General features: G+C 37.0%; 1 protein-coding gene across 1 annotated transcript in view; it reads left to right on the top strand.

Moving 5' to 3' along the window:
* RSBN1 (round spermatid basic protein 1) overlaps positions 1-16,919 on the top strand; it is a 48,215-nt gene that overhangs the window by 19,985 nt on the left and 11,311 nt on the right. Inside the window, exons 3-4 of the mRNA XM_007076356.3 lie at positions 12,952-13,089; positions 13,406-13,548. Coding sequence (XP_007076418.2) covers positions 12,952-13,089; positions 13,406-13,548 — 281 coding nt within the window. The remainder of the gene's footprint in view (positions 1-12,951; positions 13,090-13,405; positions 13,549-16,919) is intronic.

The following is a 16,919-nucleotide window of genomic DNA, read 5'->3' as shown; positions in this document are numbered from 1 at the left end:
GGGCAGAGAGAGAGGGAGACACAGAATCGGAAACAGGCTCCAGGCTCCGAGCCATCAGCCCAGAGCCTGACGCGGGGCTTGAACTCACAGACCTCGAGATCGTGACCTGGCTGAAGTCGGACGCTTAACCGACTGCGCCACCCAGGCGCCCCATTTTTTACTGTTCTTTGGTCTCTATTTATCTCCCTCCAATCCTCCTACTACTCCTCTACTCAACTTGTTCTTTGCTTTCGAGTGCCATTTCCAGGCTAGAGTTTTTCAAACATGCCAGATCCTAGAAATAATCTGGAGTTGCTAGTTCCAGATACATATTTAGAATGTCAGGTTCCTCTCCTGGAAATTCTGATTCATTAGGTCTGGAGTGAGGCCTGAGATAAATACTTCAAGTGATTCAATTCCTATGAACAGGCAAGTTTAAGAAACGTTTAAACTATATACCATCTACCATTAATTACTCTGTTTTCCTTCATTTGACATGTAGATGTCATCCTTTTAGAATTTCAGAGAAATCATAAACCAAGGACTGTTAGAGATAATCTTGTCTAACCACTACATAGTGCAGATATTTTAGAAAATCATTTTGGGGTTGATAAATATTTATGAGCTTGTCTCTTCTTAAGGTTTCATAAGCCTGCCAGTGGACCATCATCGTTGTCTGGAAAGCTTGCTTATTTTCTTTGGTCCACTTGCTTACTAGTTCATGAAGACTATTCAGACTTCTTATCTGCATACATCTTTTCTGCTTTCCCTTTCCCTCCTATTAAAATAGAAGAGATATCCCACCTTATCAAAAGCTAATCTTTCACCTGTGTTCTAGATTCGATTCCTCACTTTGCTTAGGATTGTCACAAAATATATATAATAAAATTAATATTTAACTACTTTTAAGTATGTAATTCATTGGCATTAAGTGCTTTCACAGTGGTATACAACCATCGCCATTATTCATTTCTAGAACTTATTCATCGTCCCAAATAGAAACTACTCATTTGCTTAGGATGTTTACCCACCTCCACCCCCTTAAATCTTCTCCCCCTCCATTCTCATATAATGTGTGAATTATATTAGGTGAATTCTTTGTTTCCTTCATTTATAATAAAATACTAAGCTTTCTTTCTCCTGAAAAATAAATCCTTCTGAATTTGTGGCTTATTATTTCTATGCATCTTCTAATATTTTGCTATGCATGTATGAACATATAAACTACATATAACTATTTTTTGTGATTTAACACTTAGTGTTTTGCATTGTTTTGGTTCAATATTGCTTTAGAGAATTATGTTGATACATCTAACTCTAATTCATTTTAACCACTATATTTGCTATTTTGTTGTGTGATTATATCACTATTTATTCTCCTGTTTTGTACATTTAGGTTGTTTACGGTTTTGTAATATTGTCATGTTGCAGTAAGAATATATGTAGAGGTAGGTGTCCTGTATATATCTGATGTGTTCTATACATGTATGCCCTGAAATTTGTTTGCCTTTTTCTCCCGTCCTGGGATTCCATGACTATTCTGTTGACTGAATTTAGTGACTCCAATAAGATCTCACATGTCTGAAGTCTTTACTATACCATTACATTTTTTGGTAGTTCAGATAGGTGTGGAATTCTAGGTTGGAGATCATTTTCTTGAGATTTACAAAGGCATAACTCCAATGTCTTTAAGCTTCTGGTGCTGCTATTGAGAAATCCAGTATTGTAATGATTCCTGATATTTTTAGGTGTCTTGTTTTTTTCTCTTTGGAAACATTTTAAAACCTCTTTACTGCAGAGTTTCAGAATATGGAGGATAATGTGCCATAAGATGGTTTTTATTTTTACATTGGGTTTTGTGTTTTAATTTATTGTGAACTATTTCAGACATACATAGAGGTATAAAGAATAATAAACACCTGTGCTCTTACCACTTGGCCCAGAAATAAAATGTTACCAATACAATCGAAGGCCACTTCCAACCCACATGATTTTCTGAGATTTCATTGTGTGTGAGCCTTTTTGTATTCACTCTGTTGAGTATTTAGGCCTTCTCAATATGGAAATATGTATACTTTTGTTTGGGTAAGTTTTCTTGTATTATTTTTGTTACTTTCCTTACCTCAGTCTTCGCTGTTCTTTTTTCCTGAAACTTTTATTAGTTGAACGTTAGGCCTCTTGATTGAATCTCTAAATTTTTTCTATCACTCCTTTTATTTTTCTTCATCATTTTTGTCTACTTTCTGGGGAGATTTAACTATCTTCTTTTCTGTTGATTTATTTCAGCTATGATGTTTTGAATTTAAGACCTTGTCCTTTTTTTAATTTGAATAACTTTTTGTTTCATGGATCCAGTATCGTCTTTCATCTATTCAATGGTATTAATCATGCTTGTTTTGAAATTTTCTTGTAGTTTGTTTCATCAAGTTCTTTTTTGTTTGTTTTAATCTTCTGTTTATGTTAGATATTTTCTTTAAATGTCTGGTGATCTGTTGATGTTTAAACATGAGTCAGTACAAAACTAGTTAGAAACTGTGAACACATAGGTGGGATTTGCCACTGATGACTGGGTAGAGAATCTGGCCAAATCATTATAAGAAAAGCTCCAAATGTCAGTATTTAGAGATCTTTTCTCTGGGCTTTTAATTTGTACAGCTAAGAATCCAGGGGATTACTTACCAGTGGAGTAGAGTAGTTTATACCTGTTTGCCAGAATTTTTGGAGCTGAACTATGGAAATGGGTAGGTGAGTTCATTGTTTAATATATGGAATTTAACTTAATTGTCTGTTGTCAGTATAATGGCCCTCTTCCATGCTTGTGCCTGGTATCTTTGTTTCCATAGTCTCTTTGGTTCACTTTCTCCACAAAATAAGATAAGAAAAGAATATGGGATGGGGTGAGGAGCAGGGAACATAGGTGGAGTGGAGGGATCTAACTAATTCTTTCACAAATTTTAAACCCACTTAGCTCCATGCTTTGTTTCCCACCTTCTACTTAGGCTTTCCATGATTCTTTAGCATAAACTGACTTTTTGGTTGTCTTCTATGTAGGTACTCGGTATTGAAAGTTCTCAGTCTGCTAATTCCCCTGTATACTTTTCCCCTTATAAAAAATGATGTGCTAATGTATCTGTCAGTTTTTACTTGTGTTCTCTTTGAGCTTCTGGGATTTATAGCCCTTCGCTTTTATTCTCACTTCAGTGGGTTTTAATAAGGAATAGACATAAATCTTTTGTTTTGTGTGCCATGTTTGAATAGCAGTCCTCTTCACCTTTTCACCTTTACCAGATTCTTCCCATTAACATCAAACCATCACACAAAAGAAAACTTAAATAGAAAGATATATTATGTTCTTAGATTAAGAAGAGCCAACATCAAAATTACGAAAAAGAAAAGCAGTGATGGAGGAGTGCTCTATCAGATACCAATACGTTCTAGAGATTTAATGATTATGGGGTGCTTGGGTGCTCAGTCTAAGCGTTCGACTCTTGATTTTGGCGCAGGTCATGATCTCACAGTTTGTGAGTTCGAGCTGCATCAGGGTCTGCGCTGCCAGTGTGGAGCCTGCTTGGGATTCTCTTTCTGCTCCTCCTCTGTGCATGTGCGTGCACGTGTGCTCTCTCTCTCTCTTTCTCTCTCAAAAAATAAACTTAAGTAAAGATTTAATGATTAAATAAGTATTAGTTTATGAACATTATTTGGTGAAACAAAAGTAAGTCTAGAAATAGGCCCAGGTATATACAGGCTTCTGATATATAAAAGTGACAGTATCTCAAATCATTGATGGCAGAAAGATGATCATGTTGGGACATCAGGGTATTTATCTAGAATTCATCTTAGTATCCATATCACTGGTACCAAGATAAATTCCAAATGGGATCAAAGATTTAAATGTAGAAAATGTAGACCTAAATGTAATAGAAGAAAACATGGAAGAATTCTTTCATAACTTCGGAGTTGAAAAGGTCTTTCTAACTATGACCAAAACAAAACAAAAATCACTGTAGACACAGTCAAAAGACAAGTTACGAAAAGTTGTATACAGTTCATATCACTGATAGAAGATTAAACCTTCCTAAACGATTAAGAGTTTTAGAAATAGGTAAGAGAAATAAATACTAGCAACCCAATTTAAAAATAAGCAAGCATTGTCAATGGGTAGTTCACAGAAAAAGAAATACAAAGGGCCCTTTAATCTCTCGTTTTAAAAGATCTATAGCTTCATTCCTAAGAGAGTGAAATTAACACTACTAAGATGGTAGTTCTTACCAAATTAATAAAAATCCAAAAGCTTGATAACATTCGTAATAGTGAGGTCGTAGGGCAACACATACTTTCTTATAATGCTAGGGGGAATGAAAGTTTATACACTCCTATCGAGGTTTGCATGGTCTTTCCGTTTAAAAAATTCTCTCTTGATCTTCTTTCCTCCTCTCTACCAGCCTTTTTTATTTTCACAGCCTAACTTCTTGAGTTGTTTACACTTGCTGTCCTCATTTTCTCATCTCTCCTCAGACTGCTGGGTTTTGTTTCTGCCCTCATAATTTATCTGAAAAACCTCTCGTGTTAAGGTCACCAATGGGCATTTAAAAACAAATTTTTTTTTTAAATGTTTTATTTATTTTTTAGAGGGAGACAGAGAGGAAGCAAGGGAGGGGCAGAGAGAGAAGGAGACACAGAATCCAAAGCAGGCTCCAGGCTCTGAGCTGTCAGCACAGAGCCCGACGTGGGGCTGAGCTCATGAACTGTGAGATCATGACCTGAGCTGAAGTTGGACGCTTAACCCATGCGCCCCTCCATTTTTCATCTTCATCTTACTGAAGTCTCAGCAACATTTTGACCAAACCTCTTCAAATATTTTCTTATTTTGACTTTCATTATTTTGTGCTGTCTTGGTTTTCTTCTTCTCTGACCATTTGACAACTCCTTTATGTTCTTTTTTTTGTCAGCTTTTTTTTTTTTAATTGTATCTTTCCAAGACCCCTACTGTTTGAATTCTTTATATTTTCTGTGCCAGTGATAAGATTTATATCCTCAGTCTAAATCACTTGATTTCAGACCCAGCTTCCTTCTTGACATACGCACTTGGGCATTTTAGAGGTATTTGGTATTAGTTCCTATTGCTCCTGTAACAAATTACCATAAACATAATGCCTTAAAACAATACAAATTTATAGCTTTTTACAGTTCTGAAGGCTCTGAAGGAGAATCTGGGTTTTGTTTGTTTTTTGCTTATTTTAGCTTCTAGTAGTCTTCTGTATTACCTCGTTCGTGGCCTCTTCCTCCATCTTCAAAGTGCATCATTCCACTCTCAGGTTCCATCATCGCATTGTCTTCTTTTCTCTGCAGTCAATTCTCCCTGTGCTTCCTTATAAGAAATAAGGACGCCTGTGGTTATATTTAGGGCTCACCTGGGTAGACTAGGCTACTCTCCCCATTTCAGGATTCTTAATTTATTTACAGCTGCAAAGTTCTTTTGCCATATAAGGTAACGTTCACAGGTTCCAGGGATTAGGACCTGGATGTCTTTGGAACCCGTTATTCAGCCCACCACACATTTGAAGCTCTTCATGTTCAAGACTGAAGACCTCACCTTCCCACCCAAAGAGTGGTTTCTCTATTGGGTTGCAAAGGGCAGAGCTGGGGAGACATCTTTGACAGTCACTTCTTTGCTGTGTCATATCTAGTGTGTCTCCAAGTTCTGACAATTTTATGTCCTGAATATTTTTTCAGATCCTTTTTCTTTACTTTTTTCTAATCAGCTCCACTGTTACTAGTTTAGTTTATTGTTTATTTGGAATAGTACAGAAGCGTAACTGGTTTCTTTCAGTAACCCTCTGAGAAAATGAAACAGAAACAAAAACACCAAGCCCCCTCTGCCCTGAAAAGATAAATCGATAACTTTCCTGTTACTACTTTAGATCCTTCAGTGATTTCCCAAAACCTTTAGTGTAGGCTTCAAGGCTCTGCGTAATCCAGCTATAGCTCATTTGTCCAGTCTCATCTTTATTTTTTTCTTTTCCTTTCTGTGTTTAGCATCATTAGCTTTCTTCATTGGAAAGGGCAACTCTTAAGGGATTTTGTTGCCTTTAAACCTGTTTTACAGATTTTAGCTCAATGTGACTTTGAGGAACACTTTGTTCTCTAGATCAGGATCCTTTGTTCTCTTTCACAGTGTTTTTATTCGTTCCATTCTGAGGACTTGTCACAGTTTATAATTAGATATTTGTTTAGATTACTGTTTGCCTCTCCCTATTAGACTGTAAACTTCCAGGGGCCAAGAGTGGGTCTGGTTTGCTATATCTATATTTAGGACAGTGTCTGACATGTTATAAACAGTAAACTTTTATTCAATGAGTGATATCAATTTTCCTATGATTCCTGTTTTTTATTTATATGAGTCCACTCTTCTACTTCAATCTTCTTAAGTTAAATACTTTTTCTTTTTTTAATGTTTATTTGAGAGAGAGAGAGAATGTGTGCATGTGCGTGCAAGTCGGGGAGGGGCAGAGAGAGAGGGAGACACAGAATCTGAAGCAGGTTCCAGCCTCTGAGCTGTCTGCACAGAGCTTGTCACAGTGCTTGAACCCATAAACCGCGAGATCATGACCTGAGCCCAAGTCGGTCACTTAACCGACTGAGCCGCCCAGGCGTCCTAGTTACAGATTTTTAAAAGCTCAGAGCAGGAGCTAATACTCTGGATGTCATCTGTTTAGTACAGAGTATTGTCTCCCTTAGTATGCAAAGTAAGGGCGTATGTTGTGGGTTTGGTTCCAGACCACCATAATAAAGCAAGGGAAATGAATGTTTTGATTTCCCAGTGTATACAAAAGTTATGTTTGCACTGTACTGTAGTCTATTAAGTATGTAATAGCCATATGTCTAAAGAAACAATGTACATACTTTAATTTAAAAATACTCTATTGCCAAAAAATGCTAACTGCCGACATCTGTGCTTTCGGCAAGTCGTAATCTTTTTGCTGGCAATGGGTCTTGATGTGGATGGCTGCTGATTGATCAGAGTGGTAGTTGCTAAAGGTTGGGTGGCTGGCAATTTCTTGAGACAGCAGTGAAGTTTGCCACATTGATTGACTCTCTCTTTCACAAACAATATCTTTGTGCCATGTGATGCTGTTTGATAGCATTTTACCCACAGTAGAACTTCTGTCAAAATTGGAGTCTAACTTCTCAAACCCTGCTGCTGCTTTATCAGCTAAGTTTCTGGAACATTCTAAATCCTTGTCGTCATTTTGACAGTCTGCACAGCATCTTCACCAGTAGCAGATTCCATCTTAAGAAACCACTGTCTTTGCTCATCCATCAGAAGCAGCTCCTCATCCGTTCAAGTTTGATCATGAGATTGCAGCCATTCAGTCCCATCTTCAGGCTCCGCTTCTAATTCTAGTTCACTTGCTGTTTTCACCACATCCACAGCTACTTCCTCCACCGAAATCTGGAACCCCTTAAAATCATCCATGAGGACTGGATTCAACTTATTCCAAATTCCTGTTAATATTGTATTTTTACCTTTTCGTATGAATCACTAATCTTCCTTTTTTTAAAAATTTATTTTGAGAGAGAGCATGTGCACATGAGCAAGCAGGGGAGGGGCAAAGAGAGAGAGAGGGAGAGAGAGAGAAGCCCAGTCAGGCTCCACGCTGTCAGTGTAGAGCACGACGGGGGGCTTGATCTCATGAATCTTGAGATCATGACCTGAGCCGAAATCAAGAGTCAGATGCTTAACTGACTGAGCTGCCCAGACACCTCATGAATGTTCTTAATGGCATCTAGCAACGGTGAGGCCTTTCCAGGCTTTCCATTTACTTTGCCCAGGTCCATCAGAGGAATCACTATCTGTGGTGGCTACATAGCCTTACAAAATGTTTTTGTTTTGTTTTGTTTTGTTTTGTTTTTTTAATAATAAGACTTGAAAATTGAAATGACTCCTTGATCCATGGACTGCGGAATAGATGTTGTGTTAGAAGGCATGAAAACAATATTTATCTCATTGTACATCTCCGTTAGAGAACTCTTGGGTAGCCAGGTACATTGTCAGTGAGCAGTAATATTTTGAAAGGTATCTTTTTTTCTGAGCAGTAGGTCTCAACAGTGGGCTTAAAATATTCAGTAAACCATTATAAGCAGATGTGCTGTCATCCAGGCTTTGTGTTTCATTTATAGAGCACAGGCAGAATAGATTTAGGGTAGTTTTCAAGGGCCCTACGATTTTTGGAATGGTAAATGAGCTTTGGTTTCAACTTAGAGTCACCTCTGCATTACCCTCTCATAAGAGAGTCAGCCTATTCCTTGAAGCTTAGAAGCCAGTCACTGACTTCTATAGCTATGAGAGTCCTGGATGGCATCTTCTTTCAATATAAGGCTATTTTGTCTACATTGAAAATCTGTTATTTACTGTAGCCACCTTCATTAATTGTCTTTGCTGGATCTTCTGGATAAACTTGCTGCATCTTCTACATCAGCACTTGCTGCTTCACCATGTGCTTTTCTATTACGGAGATGACCTTTTTCCTTAAATCTCATGAACCAGCCTCCTCCTGCAGCTTCCTTAAGTCTCTTATCCTTCACAGAATTGATAAGAGTTGGCCTTTGCTCTGAGTTAGGCTGTGGCTTAAAGGAATGTTGTCTGGTTTGATCTTTTATCCAGACCACTAAAACTTCCACTGTATCAGCAGTAAAGCTCTCTTTCTTATCATTTGTGTGTTGCACTGTAGCAGCACTTTTAATTTCCTTCCAAAAATTTTCCTTTATTCACAACTTGGCTGTTTGGTATAAGAGGCCTAATTTTTGGCCTGTCTTGGTTTTTGACCTGCCTTCCTAACTGAGCTTAATAATGTCTAGCTCTTGAGGGTGCTTAGGTGGCTCAGTCGGTTGAGTGTCTGACTTTGGCTCAGGTCATGAATTCACAGTTCTGTGGGTTTGAACTGTCAGGCTCTGTGCTGACAGCATGGAGCCTGCTTCGAATTCTGTCCCCTCTCTCTCTCTGCCCCTTCCCTGCTCACACGGTCTCTCTCTCTCTCAAAAAAAAAACATTAAAATAATAATAATCTCTTGCTCTTGATTTAAAATGAGAGACCTGTGACCCTTCCTTTCACTTAAACACTTAAAGGCCATTGTAGAGTCATTAAATGAACTAATTGTAGTTTTGTTGTGTCTCAGGGAATAAGGCCTAAGCCTGAGGAGAAGAGAGAGGGATGGGGGCAATAGCTGATCAGTAAAGCAGAACACACACAATATAGATTGTTCACTGTCTTGTGTGGTGTGGTTCGTAGTGCCTCAAAACAATTATAGTAATGACATCGAAGAGCATTGATCATAGATCATCATAACAAATAAAATAATAATGAAAAAGTTTGAAATACTGTGAGAATTACAAAAAATTTGCTTACAAAGTGAGCAAATGTTAGAAAAGTGGTGCTGATAGGCTTACTCTTGGCAGGGTTGCCTCAGACCTTCAATTTGTAAAAAGTCAATTATCTATGAAGCATAATATCTGTGAAATGCAGTAAAGTGAAGTGCAATAAAATGATGTGTGCTAGTATACAAGATCTAAGGCCACCATAACAAAGAGATGTCACATACAGTGGCTGGAACAAAATAAAAGTTTCTCTGGAGTAATAAATCCAGAGGTTAAGCAACTCTGTTCTATTACATTATGTCACCCAGGATTCTCCTTTCCTTTTAAGTTTTGCCAGTCCCTTTGGTTGTGTTGTCTGCATAGTTGAACCTGGCTCTCAAGACAGAAAGAGGAAATAGAGAGCTGCTTACTTATAAAGGCATGCTCTGGAAATTACATATGTAACTTGTACTAAGATCTCATTGGCCAGAACTTGGTTCCAGGCCACACTTGGCTGCCGAGGAGCCTAGCTCATTGGCTATATGCCCAGGAAGTTCTTTTTCTAAAAAGAAGAAGGGTAGAATTAGTAGTTTGTTTGGCATAGGTGTCACACAGTTGGTACATGTTGAATTTCTGGTCATAAATGCTGTCCATCTTCTAACTTGTGCACTTAATTATTTAAATGCTTTATAAACATTAGCATTTATGAACATTTTTACATCAGTGATACACCGTTCATCAGCTTTACTACTTTTTTTTTTTTTTTTTTTTTGCCACAGTTTAATGGCTGGTTTTTATATCCTTTCTAGCCACAGGATAAATTATAAGTTTATAATATTACATTTTTTATATAAAAAATAATTCAAATCCCTATTTTTAGGTTTACTTCCTTTCTCTTTCCAAATAGGAAAGGATGCTTATATTTACTCATGTCACATATTAATTATCCTAGGTGTTTGCATTTTAAGTTGTCTTCAAGTTCATTGCTATTGATTTAATGGGATTAAATTAGGTAAACTTCAAACACTGTGATATAAAAATATTCAGTCTTACTTTGTGTGTAATGGGAATTCCTTCAATTAATAATGCATTAAGAGTTGCATAATCTCCAAGCTAGCAAAAGTGGCACATAGCAGTGTGCTTTTTCAGGATTAGTTTTGAGTTCTGTAAGCTTTAAATTGTAATGTGTCTTTATCGTAGTTCTTACATAAAATGCCCCTATTCTGTATATTTGAAAGCCTTTCTTGGTAAAGGAATTTCTGGTAATTGGGAATAGTTGGTGGGGGTGATGTAGGGAGACTGATATTTATTACTCCTGAAAGCATGCGATTCCTAGAACTGGTACTGAAGGTTAGTAAATCTCCGTTAGTTGTTTTAGGGTGCTTGGCTAAGAAAAGTTAGAATAATGCTTAGAAAGCTTCCCTACTTCTCCTTTATCTGCATCCCGTGATCATCTTCTTTCCCAATCTGCCCCCTCTGACTTTTCATAGCATGACGATCATACAAATGATGGGAAGGTAACTCATACAAATAGATATGGAAAGAAAGTAATTTTGTCCTGGGCAGTTGCTGCTTAATGATCATATAAGGTGATTTTCGGAAAGATTTGTAAGGAGTTAAGAAATCCCCGATATTTGAGAATAGGATCTAAGCCCTTTTTTTGTTGTTGTTGTTTGTATTGTGTATGTATAGGGGTGCTATTAAATTGTCTACAGAAAAAAATAGTGGGTTCTGAAAATGTTGCTGAAGAACTAATAGTAAAGAATTGTGTAAAAAATGCTAGATGGTCTGGGGCGCCTGGGTGGCTCAGTTGGTTGAGCATCCGACTTCAGCTCAGGTCATGATCTCACAGTACAAGGGTTCGAGCCCCATGTTGGATTCTGTGCTGACAGTTCAGAGCCTGGAACCTGCTTCAAATCTGTGTCTCCCTCTCTCTCTGCCCCTCCCCCACTCACACTGTCTCTCTCAAAAATAAACAAACATTAAAAAAGTTAAAAAAAAAAACTGGATGGTCATTTATGCCTTGTATTGAGGCAAAAGGATATTTAAAACAATCCCAATTGATTCTTAGTTTTTTTTTTAATGTTCAATAGTGACCTGCCTTATAAAGGTACAACTGTATATTAGGCCTTTCAATCTAATCTGCACCATAACTAAGATAGTGAATGTTTGGTTACTGATCCAAGGTGGAAAGTCTGCTTAGAATTCAGCATTTTTAGTTTAGTCATTTGTATGCATGGATCTGTCTTTATCCTTGAGAAACATTTTACTTATTTATTTCTTTGTTTATTTTTAAGTTTATTTGTTTATTTTGAGAGAGAGGGTGCAGGGAAGGGGCAGAGAGAGAGAATCCCAAGCAGGCTCTGCACTATTAGTGGGTTCGAATCCATGAACTGTGAGATCATGACCTGAGCTGAAACCAGGTTGGACACTTAACCAGCTGAGCCACCTAGGTGCCCTGAGAAACATTCATTTTAAATTGGAGGTGGGAAGGGGCACCTGGGTGGCCTTAGTCGGTTAAGTGTCTGACTTGGTTTCACCTCAGGTCATGATCTCATAGTTAGTGGGTTCGAGCCCCACATTGGGCTCTGTGCTGACAGGTCAGAGCCTGGAGCCTGCTTTGGATTCTGTGTCTTCCTCTCTCTCTGCCTAAGAAAATACAAGAAGTGACATAGAAGAATAATATCAGATTGTATCAAATCAATTGGTAGGTTCCGTTAAAATTTTTTTTAAAGTTTAAATTCCAATTAGTTATCATACAGTGTAATACTAGTTTCAGGTGTATTAGTAGATTCCATTTGAATGCTTGGATTCTCTGGGCTACAAATTGGTATAAAATATGCCCTAAATTCACTAGAGAGTTGATGTAAAGAAAGTGTGTTTCAGAAAAGGAAAAGATCATGAAGGGTGATCAGGAAGGCTTCCAGAAAAAAAGAACTGATCTTTGAAAGATAAGATTTGGGTTGACAGAAAAGAGGACATTCCAAGTAGGGCATATTTAAGAGAAAAATCATTGTAGGTAGAAGTAAGTTTGGCATAAGTTGGGTAGACAAAAAGATCAGTTTGCCTAGGGTAGAGGATCTTACATGCAAGTAACTGGGAGGGAGATTGGGTTTGATAACAGCCTGGTATCTTGCCTGATATGAAGGTTTTCACTAGGGAATACAAAATGGATATGGAAGATTAATCTGACCGTGGTCTCTCTCTCTCTCTTTTTTTTTTTTTTTTTAATTTTCTCTGCCCTGCCAGTTTTACTTTTTATTTGCCGATTTTTTTCTTTCCAAAATAAAGATCAGTTTAGAGTGTTTTCAAAGTATAAAAAATCATTCTCAGAGAAGTTTAAGTGTATCTTAATGTCTTCAATGTTTCTTTGAGATGTTGGGATCGTAGACTAACTTGCTCTTTGAAATTTCTGTTTGTGGCACTTACCATATTAATGTGTTTGTCAGTGTGCGAGAGCATCTTTCTGTAACTATGGGCTTTATCCAAGGTACAGACTGTTGAGTTCATAGTATGTAAAAGAAATAGCAACATTGGAAACAATACTGTTTTATAATTCTTTAATTATATTATAGTGTACTTCAGTCCTTTATCCTCCCTCTTTCGTTTTATCTCAGGTCAACAGGACATACTGCTGTGGCACCTACCGAGCAGGTCCCATGCGGCAGATAAGTCTTGTTGGAGCAGTAGATGAAGAAGTTGGTGATTATTTCCCAGAGTTCCTTGATATGTTAGAAGAATCACCATTTCTGAAAGTGAGTGTTAATTCCAATTATTAGAGTTCTGATCATTATTTAAGTGTGCAGTTTCTGTGAAAACAATGTTAAGTTAATTTTGTCTAGTAAAATTACATTTTATCTAGTGTTTTGAATAGGAATGTTTAAAAAAATTGGTTCGGAATAATTAACTTCAATGATTCTTTTTTACATATAAATTACTATCTAATATAGCATTTATTCATGTACATACACAAAATCAACTTCCTAGAGCTTTATTTTGGGTGGTAGTGGGATTAACTTGTAAATAGTCAAAAAGATTTTTTTTAACGTGACTCATTTATCTGACTTCTAGATGACTTTGCCCTGGGGTACACTTTCCAGCCTCCGACTCCAGTGTAGGTCCCAGAGTGATGATGGGCCTATCATGTGGGTTAGGCCAGGAGAGCAGATGATCCCTACAGCAGATATGCCAAAGTCACCCTTCAAAAGACGACGGTAAACATTTATTTTTCCCAAATAAGCAAAAGCACTTTTTAAAAATTTGGTTGCTAATAAAAATGATTGAGACCTGAACACAGTTTGAAAACCATTTTAAGAGCTATCTTAAATAAGTCTTTAGTGGTCAGTTTCTTAGTCCAGCCTTCTCATTAGTCACCAGAGTGAGGCATACTTCTAAAAAACAACTTTAATTTTTGCCTGTTTTCTTAAAACCTGGGTCCTAACTGCCTACAAGGTGAAAGTCCAAACTTCTTTGTGTGGTCTACAAGGATCTTTCATAATCTGGCCCCAAAAGTTCTTCTAGCTAGATCAGTTTATAGTTACTCTAGCCATGCAGAGTTCACTTTTCAAACCGTGGTCTTTGACAACTCTGTGCTTTTGCACTGTTCTTTTTATTTGGAATGGCTTCTCCCCCATTTTCCTTTCTACCTGACAGGCGCTTAATAAGTTTTCAAAACTAAACTTAGATGTCACTTCCTTTGTGAAGCATAGACAATTAATTGTTCCCTTCTCTGTGCTCACACATCATTCTTCATTAATGATCTGTTTACATGTTTTTGGTTTTTACTAAATTTTGAGCTCTGAGGACAGTGACTATGTTTTATTCTTCTCAATCTCCATGGCACATAAGCAGGTGATCAGTCTTTGCTGAATGAAACCAGTAATGTATATCTCCTATAGTAATTCATACTGGGCTAACATATTTTGTGTTTCAGACACTTAAAACAAATGTAGATTAACTTATTCTGGTACTGTGAAAAATCTAATGAGACTGAAAATGATTCATATTTGTTTCGACTATGGAAATAGCAACTCCAGATAAGTACCCAGAAGTGCATTTTAATAGACTAGTGTAGACCTTACCTTAAAGCTCCCAGGGGAATGATGCTAAGGCTAAGTATGGAATAACCTTAGGTACTTGAGATACTGTGCGAAAGTATTTTGTAAAAACTATATGTGAATGCAAGGTGATGAAAGGGTAGAACTTGGAGTAAACTAAAACTTCTGCACATTGCTAGACCACAGCAGGTTTTGTACATCATGATGATGAGTCTTGAAATTCTAAATTCTTAAGTACTGTATGTATACAGTACTGTGATCTTTCCAAAAAGGAAGCGACCACTGTTTGTTTCTTGATTATTACAAACTTTTAGAAAAATCAGATAATAGTAAAACAAAGGCAAAATGTACCCATAATCCCACCCATTGAGGCATATCAGCCTTTCAGATTTTAGTTTGTTATACTCATAAACTTTATACACAAATGAGCTTATTCTTCATGTGATGTTTACTTTTAAACTTGGTTTTTTTAATCCCTTAAGTTTATGTGTTCTATTAGATGCACTTATATCATCATTTCTAAATGACTACTTTGTTCTCACTGAGTGGTTGTATCAGAATTTATTTAACCAGTTCTTTTTTAGTGTAAATTTTTTGACAAACCTGACAGTGGTATGCTGGAGCCAGCTCACAGGGCCATTATTAGCCTCCCTGTTCCACATAGAATGAGGTCACATTAGTTGCTTGAAATTGGACATGTTGGGAGTATTTATACCACAGAAATAAGCAAATCAGCTGCAGTCAGCCATCTTCCCCCAACGCCGGTTGTTTGGAAATGTATAACACATCACTGATTGTGGGGTACCTATGGCTGGCTTGTTGGCTGACTACATGGATGGCTGGTTGGTAGGGAGACACAGAATCCAAAGTAGGCGCCAGGCTGAGCTGTCAGCACAGAGCCTGACGCGGGGCTCAAACTCACAGACCGTGAGATCATGACCTGAACTGAAGTCGGACACTTAACTGACTGAGCCACCCAGGTGCCCCATTAACATTTTTTTAAATTTTGTTGATCTGACTGGGCAGAAATGTCTCATTTTAATTAGTTTTTCTTTGAGGGTTTGTGTTTCTTCTTTTGTGATTCCTTTTTCATTTTACCCATATTTCTACTAGGCTGTTTTTTATTTAAAATTCTCTATAGGACTATTAACTATTTTTTTTAAATGTTGCACATTTTCCTCATTCTTTTTTAGCTTCAGTTTTATCTTTACTCAACCCCTCCCCCCCCCAACCCCCCATTTATTTTTCCTTACAGAGATTTTTATATGTTGTCAGATCTGTCTTTTCCTCTGAGGTTTCTATCCTACTGGCAGGCTTAGAAATGCCTTTTCTCATTATTATAAAATATTCATCTATATTTTCTCCTAGTACTTTTGTGATTTCAGTATTTACATGTTTTACTTACATGGTATTGATTTCAGGACAGAGGGAGAGATTGATCAATTTTTCCAAGTAGTTAGGCACCTGTACCAACATCATTTGCTTAATAATTTATTTTTTCTCCACTAATATGAGGGGCTATCAAATTTTATTTTTATTGGGGTTAAATATTCTTAAGCAAAGTATCCAAAGGCACTTTGAATTAGAGTGAATAAATCAGAACTTAAAACGCTAACGTCATCTTTTTGTGTTAATGAGAATGCTCTATTGCTGAAGATCGTGAAATCACTGTGAGAAGTGTCGGGTGATCAAGGGCACTGCTAATGAAGATGGCCTTTGAATTAATGGACTTTAAAGAAATACATGCACAGGGTTTTAAAAAATCAAATAGTACGGTAGGGTTTGTAATGAAAAATCCTGGCCACCTTTCCCTCCAGATGCAGATCCCTTTTTACCAGAGGCAAAAACCATTTCTGTTTTTAATGTCTTTTGTTTTAAGACTTTGGCAGGAAATTTGTCAATTTCTTGGTATGATAGATTAGGACTCCTTCCCTTCACCTTGTCTCCCAATAGTTAAATGACTCTCTACTTTCTTCCTCCTCCTTTCTACTTTGTGTCAGCTGCGCTTATGCATTGTTGAGGTTAATTCATATTGTGCTTTAAAGCCATAATTAGGTTTTATATGCTTTGTCAATAGGTGTATTCTAGGATTTGAAAACCAGTAAATGCCATTTATATTATGGGAAGGTAAGTTTATGCAGACCCAACCAATAGGCTAAAAAGTTACATTCTAAATTTCCAATGTTACTTATTACTCAAAGGGGTAATATACAAAAGAATCTTTCCTATATTTCACCTAGATACTGAAAATCATGCTACATTTTAAATAGTTTCATGTTTGGACTGTGCTTTTTTTTGTTTTGTTTTAATCCGTTTTCCCTGCAGTTTCTGATTGCCCCTCTTTTGAAGGGGGACATACACTTTTCTTGACCATATCCCTAATATCTTCTATTCTCTTTTTTGCTCCAAATACATTTCTTTCTTCTAGAATCACCCTTTCTCTGTGGCTTTGACTTTGGCTATGGTTTTTTTTTTTGTTTGTTTTTGTTTTTGTTTTTGTTTTTTGTTTTTTTGAGAATGTTGATAGT

The sequence above is a fragment of the Panthera tigris genome, chromosome C1 (genome assembly GCF_018350195.1).
Source record: "Panthera tigris isolate Pti1 chromosome C1, P.tigris_Pti1_mat1.1, whole genome shotgun sequence".
Taxonomy (NCBI): domain Eukaryota; kingdom Metazoa; phylum Chordata; class Mammalia; order Carnivora; family Felidae; genus Panthera; species Panthera tigris.
This window is presented reverse-complemented; position numbering and strand designations above follow the sequence as displayed.